This window comes from Saccostrea cucullata, unplaced genomic scaffold (genome assembly GCF_032062105.1).
Source record: "Saccostrea cucullata isolate Sc308-1 unplaced genomic scaffold, CSIRO_AGI_Scuc_v1 ctg6564, whole genome shotgun sequence".
Classification (NCBI taxonomy): domain Eukaryota; kingdom Metazoa; phylum Mollusca; class Bivalvia; order Ostreida; family Ostreidae; genus Saccostrea; species Saccostrea cuccullata.
In genome coordinates this window covers 1-19,764 of record NW_026928930.1, presented here as the reverse complement: position 1 = coordinate 19,764, position 19,764 = coordinate 1, and the positions used below count along the sequence as shown (strand labels likewise).

At 33.4% G+C, this 19,764-nt stretch overlaps 2 protein-coding genes across 2 annotated transcripts; both read left to right on the top strand.

Moving 5' to 3' along the window:
* Window positions 1–15,707: 15,707 nt before the first annotated feature.
* On the top strand, window positions 15,708–16,490 carry LOC134279276 (uncharacterized). The gene has a single exon (XM_062761632.1). It carries the CDS (start codon window positions 15,714–15,716, stop codon window positions 16,488–16,490), a length of 777 nt encoding a protein of 258 aa, XP_062617616.1. The 5' UTR covers window positions 15,708–15,713.
* Window positions 16,491–16,596: 106 nt separating this feature from the next.
* Window positions 16,597–18,316, top strand: LOC134279275 (uncharacterized). The gene is made up of 3 exons (XM_062761631.1): window positions 16,597–16,696; window positions 16,829–17,149; window positions 17,385–18,316. Exons 1-3 carry the CDS (start codon window positions 16,597–16,599, stop codon window positions 18,314–18,316), a joined length of 1,353 nt encoding a protein of 450 aa, XP_062617615.1.
* Window positions 18,317–19,764: the final 1,448 nt, after the last annotated feature.

The following is a 19,764-nucleotide window of genomic DNA, read 5'->3' as shown; positions in this document are numbered from 1 at the left end:
TTACCCTGTAAGAGCATTTTAAAATTACATATATCAAGAAATTGTTGTTCATTTTAATCTAACCATAGATATCAATGTTTATTAACATGATGTGAAATTAGAAGTGATTTATGGAGCTTTGCAATGACAGGAGAAATTCTAAACATTTTGCATTGTAAAATGATTGAAGTAAATAAAAGAAATTGAAGAACATTATATATATATAAATTGTGGGATTTCTTCAAAAGCCTGGATACCTATGATTTTTATTTTTAAAATGTGTTATTTGATCAAATTTGAATTGGAAAATGCATAGCAGGTGTTTTTATTCGCAATTCCTGAAAATATATTTGAGATTTACTAATTTTCTCTATATAATATGATTAACTTGAAAGATGAAGTTTGAAGAATTATTATGGGTAAAAACACGTTACTTTGAAAATTCAGAGACATTTTTGTGAGCGTTTTCAATTAGTCAATGTTTGATTTTCAGAACCTGAGGATCGGAGTACCTTAATTGCGTTTTATTTGTAAAGGCTTCTTAAGTGAGCGTTTTAAAATCTTTAAAATTAAATCTCGCTAAATATAAAATATACCAGTTTTTAAGGATAAATCACTAAATTTGCATTTATAGGATATCTCTTCGTTCAAGCTCAAAGGGATATATTGTGTCGACATATGAGAAACCATTTTAATGCGATCTTTATATCAATATGTGGAGTTGATGGCCACAACAAGTGTTACATTCTTCTCTTGTAGATAATTTTAAAATAAATTCTACTTGAATACAATAATAGATCTACACAGGTCTGTATTTATAACGGGGTAAAATTGGTTCCAGTGAGAATTCCAAAAACCTCAAAGATACTGTCAATCAGAATCTCAAGCATCTTTTTAATATCAACATCAGAGTACTTTTGTGTACAATCAGATACGTGTATGTACAATAAAAATGTACTCTTAATTAAACAAAGTAAATATGCACATGACCAATGACAAGGTATGTATATTACGAATTCCAGTTATTGAAAAAGCAGCTTTCTATGATGTCAAAAAGTCTCCACTTTAATTTATCATGAGGAATGATTGTATATAGAGCTGAAAAGTTTTTACGTTATTGATTTTGGTGAAATTCTGTGATTTAAAATTTTCATAAGTTTCTTAAAATTACTAGTATCTGATTTGCATCACTTCTCAAATTGCTGCACAGTACTCCTAAAGTTTCTCCTTCGGATCAGCAATACCTTAAATCGTGTGTTATATATACACTGCAATATTATTAACAGCAGTGAATTTGATGTATTAAAATTTTGATATTTTGAAAATTCATAGACAATTAATATGAAAAAAGTATAAAAAGGGGTTTTTAAGGGAAAAAAGGATGGAGTATCTTGCAAGAAACATCACGAGGATTTTCCAGGACATTTATTAACATTACAGAATTATTTATAGCTGACAGTCAGCATGCGAAGCAAGTAAAATAAGCATTACTTGCATGATGTATAAAACAGCCTAAAGAAAGACGGTCAGTAATATATTTTAAAACATTAATGAATAGAGCCTTATTATAATTTTGGGGTATCTATTTTTACTTAAATGAAAGCAAACATGTACATACAAGAGGATATGAAATTAATCTTAATTTTCTGAAGGAAAAAATAATAGTGCAAAAATTCAATTTTCCATGGTAGAGCATTTCCACCATTGCTGATTCTTCAGGTAAATCATTATAATGCCGTTCTATTTGCAACATCTACAATCATCAGAAAGTGAAGTCCGTAGGAAAATGTTGAAATAGAAAAGGGTCAGTGTTCTTCTGTGAATTTACACATCAATCAACAAGGAATGAATAAAATATATATACAAGCATCTTAAGTGATAAATTTCTCAACTCATACCATCAGTCAAAAGATGAAGTAAAGTAGTGTTTTACACAATTAAAATGTCAATTGTTATAATTAATCATTTTTAAAATGTGATGAAGATATTTTCTCCTTGAAACAACAACACATTACTTATAATGGGTCATTTTAAAATAGGACAATAATTTAAGTACCGTGTTTCCGAATTATTTAATTGTTATAAAGAATGAAATCAAATAGCAAAATTAATTCAAATATATTGATACACTTAGTTCTCTTGTTCCAAATCTATTATAAATTATTAAGCGGTGATTTCTTTCATTCCGGGTCTAAGGACCAGAAGCTTTTCCCATCTCCATCTTTTGACCATTTAACAGGCATTACATTTCTAAACTAAGTTTCTATTTTCCTGGACCTAAATATTTATTTGTGATATTTTGTTTTCCATTATTCCTTTAAGAAATTATAAATCTTCGGTTTCTTTATTTTCATTTTGAAGTTATATACAATCTGAAAGAAAATCAACGAACTTCGGTTGATGAATTGATTAGCGGCAGAACTATAGCGTTACGGTTTTATAAACGAGGGGTGATCAAAAAGTTCGCAAACTATCTCTATATCTACAAAACCACAATTCAGATTAGAATGAAATTAGGTTCACACATAGCCATACACAAGGTTTATAAATAGCATATGCTGAATAAAGTTTCTCTCCTTGTTTGTGACGTCACAATGTGAAAATGACGTCACTATTTAGGTCACTTGTGTCGAAAAATGGTTGTCTCAGTCGAACTCGTTCAACAAACGACTGTACAATTTATTGTAATATCTTAGAAATCCCTCTACAGTATCATATAATAAATTGTACACAGTTTATTGAGATAAATGAGTTCCTATAAATTCAATTAATGATTGGATTAATCGTTTTAGTGAAGGAAGGCTGATGGTTAAAAATGATACTTGTCATCTTGCCCAGTGAAAGCAAGTTTGAAAAGATATGTATTTTTAATTAAGCAATTTGCTATCAAAGACCTCCAGTTAGCACTCAGAAAAATAGTTGAATATTTGAACAATGATATAAGTATTAAATACCTAAGATATCGTTTACTTTAGATTTTAAACATATTAGATATGATAAAAAGGATGCATACATTCTCTATCCACCTTGAAGAAAGGTCTCTCCTGAGACAGAAGATTTGTTTTTTAATGGTCGCCATGCTTATTTTTAAAAAAAGATGTTATTATCCATCCATTCTGTTGCCGAGATATGACCATTTCTGACAAATGAACTGTTCTTGGCATAAAAATTAACTCACATGGAAAGAAATATAAAACTCGAAAAAATCTTTTAACTTTTGTGACAGAACGCTACGGAGGGGGTCACATGACCGCCAATATCACGTGATTCGCGAATGCGCAGAACGGTGGTTGATGTGCATTAAAATCGGGGAGGAATAATTTAAAATATAATCAACATTAAAACCAAATATTGTTTCTTGTATGGAAGTTATTCAATTAGTTTGCGAACTTTTTGATCACCCCTCGTATTATTCTTTGATCATAACGCTACAGATCCCGTAATGCAAAAAGGTGCAAGTTACGTCGCAAAATTTTTTTGCGCACTGCTAGGGAGAATTTCTCCACTTTCTAGCATTAGTCAATCAACTACCTTTCACTTCCTAATTCTAGACACATTCTTTAACCAATCTGTATATTTTACCCACCTCACAACCCTTTATAGTCGTCTCTGCAGGCGATAAACTCGCATGAGGTAAACTTTCAGAAATCAAACAGCCAATTCTAATCAAGCGAGCTTATCACTTGCAGAGACGAAATTTCTGACTATACTATTGATATCCATAAATTGATTTTTGATAATTTGATATGTGATAATTGGGAATGGGCAAAAGTGCTAAAAACTTAATACGCCCTTTCCCTACACATGAAGAAGGATATGGAGATAACGAACAGTATTCAATATGAAAGCCCATAAAACAATACAAAAAAAAGGAGTAGAGCAAATACGGACTTCCGAAACATCAGAGGTGGGATCAGATGCCATAGAGGAGTAAGCATTCCCTGCTGACCGATCACACACGCCGTATGAACCTTGTCATGATTGGGAAATAACGGGAAAATCCGTCGTCAATTCAGTGTAAACATGTAAATAATGGACTAACAATTAGTATGAAAAACGTCAGTCAGCATTTGACTCAATGATAAATTGTATTTTCTGACAAGGTCATTATATCGACCAAAGAACTTACAAAATGATGACTTTAAACGAGACTGCTGATATTCTTGTTTTATCAACTTGCTCGTCAATAATTTACCTCGTTTTAGAAATTGTTCATACGTAGAGCATGCTCTTGCGTATCGAATCAACTGAGATATATATACACTCCGTATGCAGGTGATGAAGGTATATTGCTGCATCAGTAAGGGAAGTTGACGATAGAATACTATAGCTTGGTTGTTAGATTATCATTAACGTCTTTTTCAAGTAAAATATCCAAGTATGAAACAGATGTGTCAGACTCTGTGGCATCTTTTACCTCAAGCTCACCAGGATATATCGTATCGACGTAGGAATGGAAATTACCATTGTTAATTGACAATACGTCGTCGATATATTTAAATGTCGAGTTGAAGGCCACAGCAAGTGTTTTATTCTTTTCACGCATAGGATTTTGCACAAATTCTGCTTCATATGAATAAAAAATAGGTCTGCTAAAAGGAGCACAATTGGTACCCACGGGAATTCCAACAGATTGTTGGAATACATGGTCTCCAAAAACCACATAGATATTGTCAATCAGAAACTCAAGCATCTTTTTGATGTAAATTTCACAATACTTGTGTGTGCAATCAGAATGCGTTTTAACAAAATAATTTTGCAAGAGACCAATGACCAGGTAAGTAAATTTACGAGCTTCAATTTTAATGAAAAGCAGATGTCAATGATATTAAAAAGCCTGGATTTAATTTATCTTGGGGAATTGTTGTATATAAAGTCGTAAGTTTTTAAGCTGTTGATTTTGGTAAAATCTTGTGATTTCAAATTGTCCAAAAGTTTTTTGGAATTTTTGAGTATCTACCTCTGATTTACACCACTTTTTGAATATATTGTTGCACTGTACTCTTGAAGTTTTTCCTTCACTACTGTCAATATCTTAGTGATGAGTAACGAAAGAGGCTTGGTTGTACATTTACTGGAACCCGCAATGTATCTTTGTTTGTAAGGATTTTTATGAAGTTTCGGAATCCAATATATATATGGTAGTTCAAATTCATTTTGGTTCTTGGGATATTACAATTATTCAAAACTGACGTATGATTTTGAAGAATTTCTTCCTTAGAAAGGGAAGTATGAGCATAAGTAGGATTACGACTTGTAGAATTAAATCCAAGTTCTTCTAAAATACAATGTATATAATGAACCTTACAAGCGAAGGCAATGTTGTTACCTGCTTTGTCGGCAGGGACCAGTACGTAATGATCATGTAATCTATCTAATTCTTTTTTCACTTCTAGATTATCGAACACAGAAGGATAGATGGTTTTCATATTGCCCCTTAATCTTTTAACGCGTGACTTTAACATGGATCTGATACTTTTAATCCATTCTGACAAGGTGTCAACGTCTTCTTTTTCATATTTGGCCCATCGTTTGGCGTAATTTTCAACAGAATCCATAATATTTCTGAAATTCCGACGCCAGTTGAAGGATCGGGGTTCCCTATATTTAGGACCTTTTAAAATAAATGATCTAAGGTCCTCATTATTAACTATATTTACGTCACCTGTAATAACGTGTCCACCAGAACTAAAGTTATAGGGCGAAGAAGAACATGGACACGATGGAGGATTATGTTTTAGATACTCGGTATCCATGAATTATACCAAACCTATTTATACATGGGTTTCAGCTTAAAATGAAATGAATTAACACAGAAAAGCATAATATTTAATCAGAGCAACACACATTAGAATACATTCCTTATGTAAAACACATATGCTGTATAAAATTTGCAAGAAGTAATGCAGGCGCGGATCCAGAATTTTTTTCCAGGGGGGGTCCATCCCAGTAAAAAAAAAATCCAATTCCGTGACAAGCAAAAAAAAAAAACCTAAAATCGCCGAAACGTCAAAAACCTATTTCGTGGGGGGGGGGGGGGGGGGGGGGGGGGGGGGGGGGGGGGGGTATTGGTGACTTTTATAGTGGTGACTTCTATTGCCTCAAATCTCACTTTTCATACCCATTTCATACATATTCGCGTTTACCAGGGGGGTCAGCTAGTGGTGACTTCTATTGCCTCAAATCTCACTTTTCATACCCATTTCATACATATTCGCGTTTACCAGGGGGGTCAGCGTTTTCCAGGGGGGGGGGCATAGTAACTTTCTTGTTTTAGTATATACATTTTTTAACCTGGTCAATTCCAGGGGGGGGGTCCTGACCCCCCTGACCCCCCCTCTAGATCCGCGCATGAAGTAATGATTGTATCAACGAAATCGTCTTGACTTTTTCATAAAAGTTTGTACAATAGAAAATAGGTATTCATTTTCGACATAATTTAACGTTTCATCTCCCCAGAGTAAAGTGTGAGTATCGACAGTACGTAATTTACCCATTCGCAAAAAATTCTCAAAAATTTTTTTTAGCTTCTGTATATTTTTTACATGAGAAGAAATAATGAAAAGTATCCCCCACTCTTCCACAAGAACATAGGTGACTCAAAATAACATTGCATCGAAAAAGATCGCTACTAAGCACACACTTGTGTCGAAGCCTCGTATGTTTTATATTTAAGCGTCGAATTCCGTAACTGAAGTAAGAGGGTGGCATTTGTTTATTGTAAGAAACAGACTTTTTAAAAAAAGATAAGGAGGAAGAATTTCTTACATTAAGAGGTAATGAGTTCCATTCATCAATAAGAAGGGGGACGAAAGTTGACTTATAAGCTTGCAATCTGCAGTTGGGTATGTTATAGTTATGCAGGTTTCTCATACTGTAACATGATGAATTTCAGCTTAAGTTTGGGATTATATCAGTAAGATATTCAGGAACTTGGTTGTTATCAATTTTTTACATTGTAGTTAATCTATAGTTTTTTCCTTCTTTCATGCAATGGTTCCCATCCAGTTTCAAAGTAAATTGCATCTTTAGAGGCTACAAGAGTTAAGCCTGTGACAATCCTAGCAGCATATAATTGTAATTTTCTATTTTTTCGTTGTCACCAACATTACATCCACCCCACACCAATGAAGCGTATTCTAACTAAGGCCTAATAAAGGTTGTGTGCATGAGTAAAAGCGTTTTCCGGTTGACTACAAATTTAAGTTTTTTAACAAGTCTAATTCTTTATACGCATTAGTTAGCATAGTATCGATATGTGTAGACCAACTGACCTCTTGTGAGGAAAAAAAATCCCTAAATGTTTAGGCGAAGAAACAAATTCTACCTGACTTTGCTGAAAGAGTTTAGTATGAATAACACTTTTTCTCAGGCTAAAATACATTGCTTTAGTTTTAGAAGGATTGAATTTGAGAAATCATTTTTCGACCAAATTCTAGCTTGTTACGATCTCAGTTCAGTTTGTTTTCAATAGTATTAACATTTTTAGATGACTGTTGTAGGGAGTTATCATCTGCAAATAATCTACAAGAACTTGTAATTTCTTCAGCAACATCATTAACATATATAAGAAATAACAGAGGTCCTAACACTGAGCCTTAAGGGACACCCGCGTGTATAGGTTTTTCGTCAGATAACAAGTTTCTGTATAATACTCGTTGTGTTCTACCTTCGATATGTAACTCTTTAACCAGTGAAACATATTTCCTTCTATACCATAAGTTCTGAGTTTGAACAAGAGACCCTTGTGCCACACACGATCAAATGCTTTAGAGAGATTACAGAATATCATGCAACAATTTTCACCGTCGTCAATATCTTTAACAATAGTATCATATGTTTCTATTAGTTGATATACAGCGGAATGACCTGGTAAAAATTCAGATTGGTATTTATAAAAAAGATTGTTATCATGAAAGTGATTATACAAGTGTTTGAATATGATTCGTTCTATTGTTTTACCAATACAACTTAACAATGGCACAGTTCTATAATAAGACATATTGGAAGGATCATCTTTCTTAAATAAAGGAAGAACATTAGCAACTTTCCATTTATAGGAAAAAATACAATCAACTAATGACATGTTAAACAATAAACATAATGGTTTTACAATAGTATACATTGTGAATTTAAAAATCTTGTGACTAATATTGTTAAGTAATAAGAAGAATTGAAATAATATTTATAATTTCTTGTTCAGAAATACAGACTGTATCAAATGTGCTATTGCACACAGAAAAGAAATTCGCTTTCGTCAATACAAGTAATAGAAGCAAAATAATCATTTAAAACATCTATTTTCTCTTCATTTAAAAAGCAACAGATGCATCACCATCAATAGAGGTATACTGTAGAGGGGGAATATCTGTAGTTGATTTAACTTTGAATACATCTCTCAATTACTTCCAGTAAAGTTTGGAATTATTTTTAATTGCATCTGTAATGTGATGTTCTATATTAATATGATAGTTTTCGATCGCGATTTTTTCATATTTTTAAACTTGTTCCTGCATTTCTTCTATTTTTCTTTTGTCCTCTAAGCCCTACTAAATAATCTAGATTTAGTTCTAAGTGTTTTACGCAGAGCCGAATCAAACTAAGGTTTATCTTTCGGAAGTATTACAACCGATTCTTCAGGAATACATACCTGTACAATATTCAAAAATGTTGATGTATAAATGTTCGTTGCTTGATCTATATATGGTGCCTCAATCAGTATTTTCAATAAGAGAATCCATTTTATCAATATGTGCATGTTTATATAACCAACCTTTTCTTTCGTATGATTGATTTTGAATACTAGTGCTAATACTAGTAACATCCGATTTAACATAAACATAATAATAATTGTATGTGGTCCGCAAATAATATTTACGGTAATAAAACATTAAAATGTAAAATTTAAAGATCAAAACATAAATTGAAAGGGAGTTTGATTAAATTGCAGCAGATGAACATAGTATTTGTAAATAGTTTTTCCTGAAATTAATCAAGGGCGTTTTTTCTTTCTTAAAACGTAGAATATAATGCGCATCTTCCTAAACCTACGCATTTAAAGATTTGCCAACAACATACGTGTTTATATTAATCTACCAATTAAGGATGTTAAGTGTTAGCAAATCAAGCAATTAGCTCACCTGAGCCGAAGGCTATTTAATGTAAGATTTTCTGATCTAAAATGTCATTGTCGTGGTCTAAAATGTTCACATTTTCAAAGTCTTTTCCAGAGACACTTGGACAATATCAACCATCTGGAAACAGAGTATGGACAGGTTATTTGAATTTATGTTTGTCCAAAAGAAAAAAAACATAACTTTATCAAAAGGGGAGAAATTGAAGTGAAAATTAAATGAGTCATTTAATTTCTTTTCAAAATCTAAATCACAAGACAAAACAATAAAAGGTGAAACTTAAGTGAAAGCTCTCTTTGAATTTTTTTGTTTATAAGAACAACATGATATATCATATTTGTTTGGAAGCATTCTCGGGTAATATGAATTCAAATTTGTTGAAATCAGGACCTCTGATTTAAGAATGGGTTTACTTTGAACGATCAGTTATTAAAGGCAATACATAGGAATTATCTTTAAAAGTCTTCTTTTAAAGAATAGCAAAGTCAGAATAAGTATTACCTATATAGAAGCACCCTCAGATAGTGAAAGTTTACATGTGTTCAAATCACGATCTCCTGGGAAGGGTTTGGTTGGGCTAGCATATATTATTTTAATTTTTCATGGGAATATATAGGGAAATCAGCTGATATAGAAAAAAATGTTCATAGTTACTTAGGTGAGCATTATGATTCATGAGCCTCCTGTACATTAAAATTATATATATATTTTTTTAAGCCCGATGACTTTTTACAGATTTGTTAATGAACAAATTCATATAGAGAGATATTGCTTTTAAAAGTTTTTAAACTTTGATCAAATCTATAAAATACATTTTATGTGCCTTTTCAAAATTTAATTCATGACACTTGTTATTCTCTCTCTTATATTCCCCTAATTCTTTTCATAGTTTGTGTTTGCGTATGATAGAGGGGTCCATAATGACCAGCAAAATACTAGGCATACTTCAGTACAATGTACAATATAAGACAACGTGCTATTAAAAAGGACAAATTGTACTTAGATCTGATAGCTTATTTTCAACATGCAAATTAATTTAACGTTACTCATTTATACTTATTTATACCAGCAGAAACATTAAAATGATATTTTATTATGATTGTATAATTCGAAATATGCTTATTATACAAATTGCAGGTATGGTATGCAGCATGTGCATAACATAAAATCATTATCATGATTGATTATTATTGTTTAACGCCGAGTCAGCAATATTTCAGCCATATTTCTATGTTATTGCATTTGCACGGAATTAAAAAAATGTTTATGACATAACAAAAATCACCTTACCATTTGACTTCCTTATCATGTAATGGTTTTGAATGCTGAAACTTTTGCACGCCCAATTAGCAAAATGTACATAGAATGTATTTTTGTAATGGCGTTATGTTTTATGTCAACGTGCATATTTTGCAAGCTTAGATATAAACATTAAGTGACAGTAATCAGAATTACCAACATTACATTAATTTTTAATAAAACAATTCTGTTAAAAAAATATCTTACGTATTTCATGTAGATTTACATCACTGAAGGGGTCAAACACACTGCTCAACGCGTTATCGGCTACTCGGTTGTTATCGGACACTCGGCTGATAACAATTTTTGACTAGTTAGTAAATTATTTCAAATAAACTCTGTTAAAACAGAAACAGAGAATTTTCATTGTGCTTTTTGAAAACAGAAATGAATATGGATACAAAATAAGGCCTCGATATGTATTAGTATAGCATTTGTTAGCCTTGGGAAAGCTTTAAATGTCAAAGAGCATGAGCCACTTTGGGCCTTATTTGGCCCTGAGAATTTCTGAAAAATCAAAACTGATCAGTTTAACATAAATACAGTATTGATCACTTGGAGTGTTGATGACCAAGTATCTATTAAAGGTGACGTAATTTCCCATATAGTCACTGCATTATGACGTCATAAAATGCGTCATTTTCTTTATATCCTGTAAATTCCTTTGGAAATGACCGCAAGTTGAAGCATTTTTTCAATATTTTATATAGAGCACAATTTCTGATCCAAAATATGCAAATACATAATGAAAGCTCTGTTTCTGAAGATCAAAAAACAGGTTTTATTTTTTGGATCGCTTGCTCTGCTCATATTTTCATTCTTTGCTGAAGATAGTCAAATACGCATGTTTTCTGCAAATTTCAAGAACAAATTTGCAATTTCTCGAACCTGTTTTCCAATATCTGGAATCTCAAAACGAAATTTTATTACAGAAAATGAAAGCGCCAAGTGTCTACTTTATTTTGATATATGAAATGGGAAAGAGAGTGATAGTTAAGTTATTGATATAAGTACAGGGCCGTTTTATGCATAAGATGGCTCTTGCTCTTTGTTATATTTTGCAAGTTTTTCTCCGATTGGCATTGCTGAAAACGACAGAAATCCGCATGAAATCTAATTATTTTAAGTGCTTGGCACTCAATTCTAATTTTTGGTTGTTATTTGCCTCTTTTAGGAATATGTAACTTTTAAAAAATGAGTGTTTTTTGGCATTTCTCACTGAAAATATGGTATATAAGTTTTAAAAATTTCATTTCAAGGTACCGAGGTCGTGGCGCAGTGGTTAAAATGTCTGCTCTAGAGTCGCATAGAAAGGAGTCTATCCTTACGTCGCGGCCGGGTTCGTATCCCAAAGTGGGACGTCGCAGTAGGTGCCGTACTAGCACAAAAAAGATCATTCACTGCTTAATGGCCCTGAGTGCCGAGTATAGGACAAATTTTGTAGCTCTCCGCCGGCAAGTGGTGGCGTCTCCATGTGACTGGAAAATTCTCAAGAGGGCGTTTAACAACATACAGTCAATCAAGGTGATGAGCGCATGGCAAAGGAACAGCTGCTACCCATTTTTTTTTTATCGACTTAGGTCAGTCGCCGCAGAGATTCAAACTCACAACCTTCCCAACACGAATACATTTATAAGTTTGGTGTAAAGCAATTTAAGAATTTTAACTCAAGGGTAGTTAAATGCATTTTCAAATAGGGCGTTAGACCAAAATATATGACATAGAAGAATTCAAACTTTTGAGGAGAAAAGAGATTGATTAAAAATACAAAATCGTAAACACGAATCTCTAAAAACATCGGAGGTTGTTTAACGTACCAAGAAGGAATAAGAACCTCCTGATGAACGGTCACATCCCGCAGTGTGCTCTTTGTCATTATTGGCCAAATGGATTTTGCATTGCTATTGGATGTTTAGACTGAAGCAAAAAATCTCTGGCACCCCCCCCCCCCCCCATCTTCCATTGTAATTGAAAACGCGAATCACTAATTGCAGAAAAAGTTAAATATATATGAGGAACTGAGGTGAATGAACCAGCACCCCTTCTCCTATTTTGAACGGTTGGAAAATGAGCTGCTATATTTGTAAATGTGACGTGATAATACAGTTGACATTTTTTCGTGGTGTCAAATTTTCAAGGCTCGAGAAAAAATAATGTATATGCGGGGATTCGATTTCGTGAATGGAGGTTGGTCTCTCGATATATCGAAAAGAAGGAACATTGCCCCCCCACCCCCACCCCCGTAAATTAGTGATTTCACAGTATTAAAACAATTATCATCAAATTTAATGAAACAAATATTGGCTTAAATTTAATCAAATATTGATTAACAATCACGATATGACCTCTACTGATTTGAGAAGTCTGTACAATTTTTGAAATAATTATTTCAAGCTTTGATAAATTCTGTTTTCGCCGTTATTCGTGGTAGTGTCAGAGAGAACAAAAATATTCATTAAAAATTTTGCATTCTAATAAATCATATTTTTGTTAAAGAAAAATATATTAAGAAAAACTTTAATTCTGAATTTTTCTTCAACCCAATTTTTGTGTCATTAAATTCAAAATCAATTGCAAATTTAGCACAGAAGCTGTTTCTAACATAAATATTTAATGATAAAATAAAATATTTGTAAACTTACATGTCAGGAATCGAATCCTTTCAGCACACATACAGCTCTATCGGACGGAGGTACTTTTAAGAATGTGAGTGCATAATTTTATCAAATGTTGCGACAGCGTGTAATGTAATTGCTTGTGATAAATAGTTTTTACTGGTGAAGGTATTATCGTACAAGACCCACTGGATATAATTCTCATGATTCACTCTTAAAGGTGAATGCATCTTATAAACATTGCATCATATAGACAAATGTATTGCATAATTATAGTTTACTCAAGGGCAAAGTATTCAAAATAAACTTGGTTCTAAATTTGTAATGAATTTTAAAAAAATGACAATAAACTAAAAATACAAATAGGAAAATTAACTAATTAAGAAAAACTAATTAATTAACTATATCAATTATAATATTTAACAATTCATAAAGTTGATTAGTATTGGATTCAATAAAAACATTTCAAATTTCAAAAGATTTTTATCATTCATAATTGTTGAGTTCTTCATAGACATATCAGTACATTAAATAAGTAATGAAATTCATCCCTAATTTCGTTGCTGTTACATTATTTATAAATTCTATATTCTCTAGTGATGTTAAACCATCTACCAGTCTCAACTGGTATTTTTTGTATTCCCAGTTCCAATGTTTAGTTATTTAGTAGTATTGCTAATTATTTTTTGTCTCTCAATTTCCTTTGTTTTTTATGACTTCTTAACTATTTTCTTTGTCCTGAGTAAGGGACAGGTCGTCCCAAAAATTTGACAATTTTTTTTATTGTTTTGTAGTCGGTCATTTTGACGATTTTTATACATTTCTATCCGTGACCTTGTATCTACTTAGTAGCTCCGACACTTAGAATATTCAGTGTTGTTGGGTTTATAGTTACTCGGATGATTTTTTCGTTATTTCTTCCATATCTATTATTTGTTTCATCCTATATATACTTATCGGTAGTAATAGAACAAAAATATACTGTATACGAGATTAATTTACAACTACAAACTTCAATACACAAACAGTTTCTTCAGAGAATTTCAATTTTTGATTTAAGAAAATAAGTGGACACATAAAGAAGACAAATAACTAAAGTGGTCAATCACCATTTACAAGGGCTTTCGTTACGTTTTCCTTTTCAGACCCCACATACACGGTAATTACTGGTTGACTTGTGAAGTGTCCAGTAAATTGCAGATTTCCGAATAATTTTTTTAATCTTAAGTGAATTTACGCATGTGTTGTCACGCCAGTACACGATAACTCAAATTCAGATATTTTTCATGTAATATATTTAGAATCAGCATTTCCTTAAAAAATATACTGAAAATTAATCCTCCTTCGTGTTCATGATCTCGTTAACCCTATAACTATAGTCCCGATGGACAATTATTACTGGTGAAGTAAATATTGTTATTAAATAGGACCTTAGATAACTACTTTAAAAAGGTCCTACGAGGGTTGTCCCAGAAAAATAAACGTGAACATTTTCACTATCTTTTGTTTCGCTAAAACTATAAAGGATATGAAGATAACGAACAGTGTTCATTATCAAAGTCCATAAAACAATACAAAATAGGAGCAGAGCAAACACAGACCTCCAAAATATCAGAGGTGGGATCAGGTGCCATGAGATGTGAGCATCCCCTGCCGACCTGTCACACCCGCCGTGTGCTCCTTGTCATGATCGGGAAATAACGGAGAATCTGTCGTCAATCCAGTCTTTAAATAATGGACTATAGTATGAAAAACGTCAATCAGCATTCGACTCAATGATAAATTATGTTTGCTGACAAGGTCATTGTATCAACCAAAGAACTTATGAAATAATTGTATTTGCTGACAAGGTCATTGTATCGACCAAAGAACTAACGAAATGATGGCTTTAAACGAGACTGCTGATATTCTTGTTTCAACTTGATTATCAATAATTTACCTCGTTTTAGAAATTGTTCATACGTAGAGCATGCTCTTGCGTATCGAATCAACTGAGATATATACACTCCGTATGCATGAAAGGAGATGAAGGTATATTGCTGCATAGGTAAGGGAAGTTGACAATAGAAAAGTTAAAGTCATCACGTTTATCATAGAGCTTGGTTGTTTGATGATCATTAACTTCTTTTTCAAGTAAAATACCCAAGTATGGGTCAGACTCTGTAGTATCTTTTATCTCAAGCTCACCAGGATATATCCTATCGACACAGGAATGGAAATGACCATTGTTAATATCATCTATTTTATGCATATAAAATCAGATGACTTTATTTTACGGGAAAAGGTATTAATTTTTTGGTCGGGATCGGCCTGCGGCCTTGGGTATATATAAGTCGGAAAGCTCGGGATCAACATTCTTTTCATCAACTTGCTGGATACAGAGTAGGTTGAATATTTCTTTGTCAAGTTTTTTCATAATATTTGTAAGAAAAATTTTGCATCTGCCTTAAATATATTTAAATTTTGGTTAATGGATAATAAAGTTTGTATGTTCTTAATACTTTTTTAATCCAACGTATATATTTTCTCTGGATTGTGCTGGATTTACAGCCCGATTAAATGTGACACGACAGCCATTTTGAATATATTGTTGCAAATTTTTGCCCGTAGCAAATTTATCAAAAAATTTGTATCTGGTGAATTACAATTAGTAATTTTTGATTGTTATTTACTATAACGAGCGGAAATGCCTCCCAAAAATAAGACTAAGCGGAATTGCAGACTGAGAGACAACGAGGGCAAAGCATCAAGGTCAAAGAGGTCAAGACAAGAGCGACCAGCGGTAGCGATAGAGGTTGACGATAATCATACAGTTCAGGAACCAGGTCCTTCAGGAAGCATCGCCGCCCAAGAGAATGTAGTTGGTGCCAGAAAGTCAAACTCTACCCCACTGGCCCCAGCACCTGTGCCTGCTTTGGCCATTGGATCTCAATCAGGTACAAGCATTGGTTATGAGAATCAATATGTAGATAGCATTCATTCACTATTGGCTAGCAATGTCTCTAACTCATTGAAGTCTAAAATCATTAGTTCAGCATACATAGAGATTAGTTTGTTGCTTGATAACACTTCCCTGACAGAATCTTCAGAGAAAAAAATATTTTTTAATGAAAAAGGGGAGTTGGTCACAAGAGAGGTTGTTAAACCTAGCAATAAGATTCAAAATATCAGTAAATGGACAGATGCATTCTTAGTTTACTCTAGCATTTATGCTTCAGCCCACCCAGAATCTTACCAGGGTTTGCTGAAATATTTACATGACATAAGACTCGGGGCATCAAGATGTGGGGAGGGGGATTTGGGATGGAAGAAATATGATGAGCAGTTTCGACTTCGCCGCAGTATCGATCCCACCATAGATTGGTCTAAAGTAGACTATGAGTTATGGTTGATGTTTATGTCATCATCCCCACAATCTAAACTAACAATTAAACCGAACAGCCCAGCCTACAACAAGTGCTAAAATTTCAACTTCAAGGGTCATTGTGACAGACCTTCTTGCCAGTACATGCACAAGTGCATTAAATGTTCTGGGAGTCATCCACAATATTTGTGCCCTCAATCTAATTATGTTGGGAAGTCCACAAGTTACCCAAGGGGACCACTGCAGGGACAGCCTCAAGTTAGACCCCTTTTGTCACACCCAACCCAAACCCCAAGACCACAAAGGTATATGGGCCCTAGGAAATTCCCCTATTAATGTTGAAAAGTTAAATGAATATTTGCAGCCATATCCAGACAAATATGCTGCTAATTATATAAAAAATGGGTTTTCAAAGGGTTTTGAAATAAATTATACAGGCCCAAGGTGTCATGTGTTTTCAAAAAATCTTAAGTCTGCAAGTGAACACCATGATGAGTTGATGGAAAAGATAAGTAAGGAAATAAAGCTTGGCCGAATCATGGGTCCTTTTGATCAACTTCCAATTTCTAACCTCCATATTTCACCAGTTGGTATTGTCCCTAAATCTGATGGAGGGTGGCGAATGATTACCCATTTATCCTATCCTAGTTCCCAGGGGATCAACGACTTTATAGACCCAGATTTATGTACAGTGCAGTATGCATCATTTGATGGTGTAGTCAATATGATTGCAAATTTGGGAAGGGGCGCATTGATAGGTAAGATGGATATTAAAAGTGCTTTTCGTTTAGTTCCGATAAATCCAGGGGATTTTGACTTGTTAGGTTTCTCAGTCTGTAGATGGATTATATTACATAGATAAATGCCTTCCCATGGGTTGTTCCATTAGTTGCAGAATTTGGGAAACATTTGCAACTTTTCTACACTGGCTTGCTCAGTTCAAGTCTGGATTGAATACATTAGATCATTATTTAGACGATTTCCTTTTTGCAGGTAGGTCTGGTAGTGATGAATGTGAAATTCTAATGTCTACTTTTAGTAACTTAGCTGGGGATTTAGGGGTACCTCTAGCCCACGAGAAAACTTCTGGTCCAACAACAAAATTAATATTTCTAGGTTTTGAAATTGATACACTAGAGATGACAATTAAGATCCCAGAAGCTAAGTTAGAAATCCTGAAGAGTCTGATTGAAAATTTTTTAGATAGGGAAAAAGTTACACTGCAAGAAATGCAGTCTTTAGTTGGAATGCTCAATTTTTTCTCAAAGGCAATCAGATCTAGTAGAGCTTTTATTCGAAGAATGTATGATGCATTTAGTGGAGTTTTCAAGCCACATCATCATATAAGATTATCAGTAGGAATTAAAAGTGACCTTAGAATGTGGCTGGTGTTCTTGAACCATTTCAATGGGGTTGCATATTTTCCTAATACTGTATGGGAAGATTCTAGCATTTTACAGTTATTTACAGATAGTGCAGGTTCAGGTCATTTAGGTTGTGGTGGTTACTTTAGTGGAAGTTGGTTTTTTCTCCAATGGCCAAAACATTGGAACAACCAAGAAATTTTGAGAGACAGGACTTTTCTTGAGCTCATACCAGTAGTTTTAGCAATAGAGATATGGGGACCTAGGTTGTTACATAAAAAAGTTCAGTTTCATGTTGATAACCTTTCATTAGTTAGTGTCATCAATACCCAATCTTCCAAGTCCAAAAGAGTGATGGAATTGGTAAGACATTTGGTTCTTAGACTGATGATCAATAATGTTATATTTAGGGCAAATCACATTAGTAGCTTGGATAACAAAATTGCAGATTCTATTTCTCGCAAACAGTGGTTCCGCTTCAAGACGTTAGCACCAGAGGCAAGCACCAGACCAGACCCTCTTCCAGTAGAATTAGTCAACATGATTTACAGATTCAAATGAATAAATTGCTAGATGCTTCAATCTCTGAAAACACTAAGACAGCATACGAAACAGGACAAAATTCATTTTATAATTTCCGGAAAGAATTTGGGTACGAAATTTCATGGCCCCCACCTCTTAGAGATGTTGTTCACTTTGTTGCTTATCTGTCACTTAAGAAGTGTTCCTATGCTACGGCAAAATCATATCTATCTTCTATTAGTTTTCAATGCAAAATTCACAATTGGGTTGATGAAACAAAGAACTTTCTGGTTGTAAAGGTTCTTGAGGGTATGAGAAGAACTGGTAGGTCTGCAGATGCAAGGCTACCTATAACCTTGCAGTTGCTTACTGAAGTTGTTAGGGTTTTATCGAGCATTTGTAGCAATAGTTATGAAACAAAATTGTTCAGAGCTGCTTATATATTAGCCTTCTTTGGTTTTCTCAGAATAGGGGAATTCACATTGTCTGCTGGTAATTAATTGACAATACGTCGTCGATATATCGAAATGTCGAGTTAAGGGGCACAACAAGTGTTTTCCTTCTTTTCAGATTTTGCATAAATTATGCTTCATATGAATACAAATATAGGTATGCTAATAACAAATTACAATTGGTACCCATGGGAATTCCAATGGATTGTTGGAAGACCTGGTTAAAAACTGGCATGCAATATGACCAACACTTTTTGAATAAAGTATACACTGTTCAATGAAATATCTCTATAATAACATTTTCCTCTCAGATAAACAAATCTACTAAAATTAACTGTCGGCGCAAAACTGAAGACGTTAAAACGCAGCGCGTAGTGTTTGTGATTTTTTTTTTACTGGACACTGTACCTCTAATAAAATTCGACTCTGTATTTCATTTTATTTTAGTTACCACGAAAATCTTTTCAAATAGTAGTGTTACCAACAAGATTGCAGATTTTATTCTTTTAATAGCCAATTTCGTATCCCGATCATAAACCAAGCTAATGGAATTGTTTAACAGTGGTCTTCACGTAGATCTATGACGTCCTGCTCCTTTTTTCAGTTCGTCTTCATTTTAGCGGTCTATTCTCTTGTATCGGATAACCAGTCACCCTCAAACCCCTTCAACTAGAGATAAACCTGTTTCCCATACTTATGTTTGTGTTTTTCAATCGCTAACATCTTTTCGTTACGTACATATCCCGAAGTGTTGCTTGATAATTTGCTGTTCCACATTACTGTCCAACGTAATCATTTTTGACAATGTCTAATTTAAAGTGCTTTGGAACACATCGTCATATGTTTGTCATTAATGATGTCAAATTAATGAATTTTTAAATACGAGTACACCAAATATAGAGTATTTAGGTAGGTAAAATTTGTGACATAATATTTCCGTATAGCCTGATAACAAAGAACATTGACAATTTGCTACTTGTGAAAGTCAAAATATTGTCGGACGCCAACCACCGATATTTAACTCCCTTTAAATGC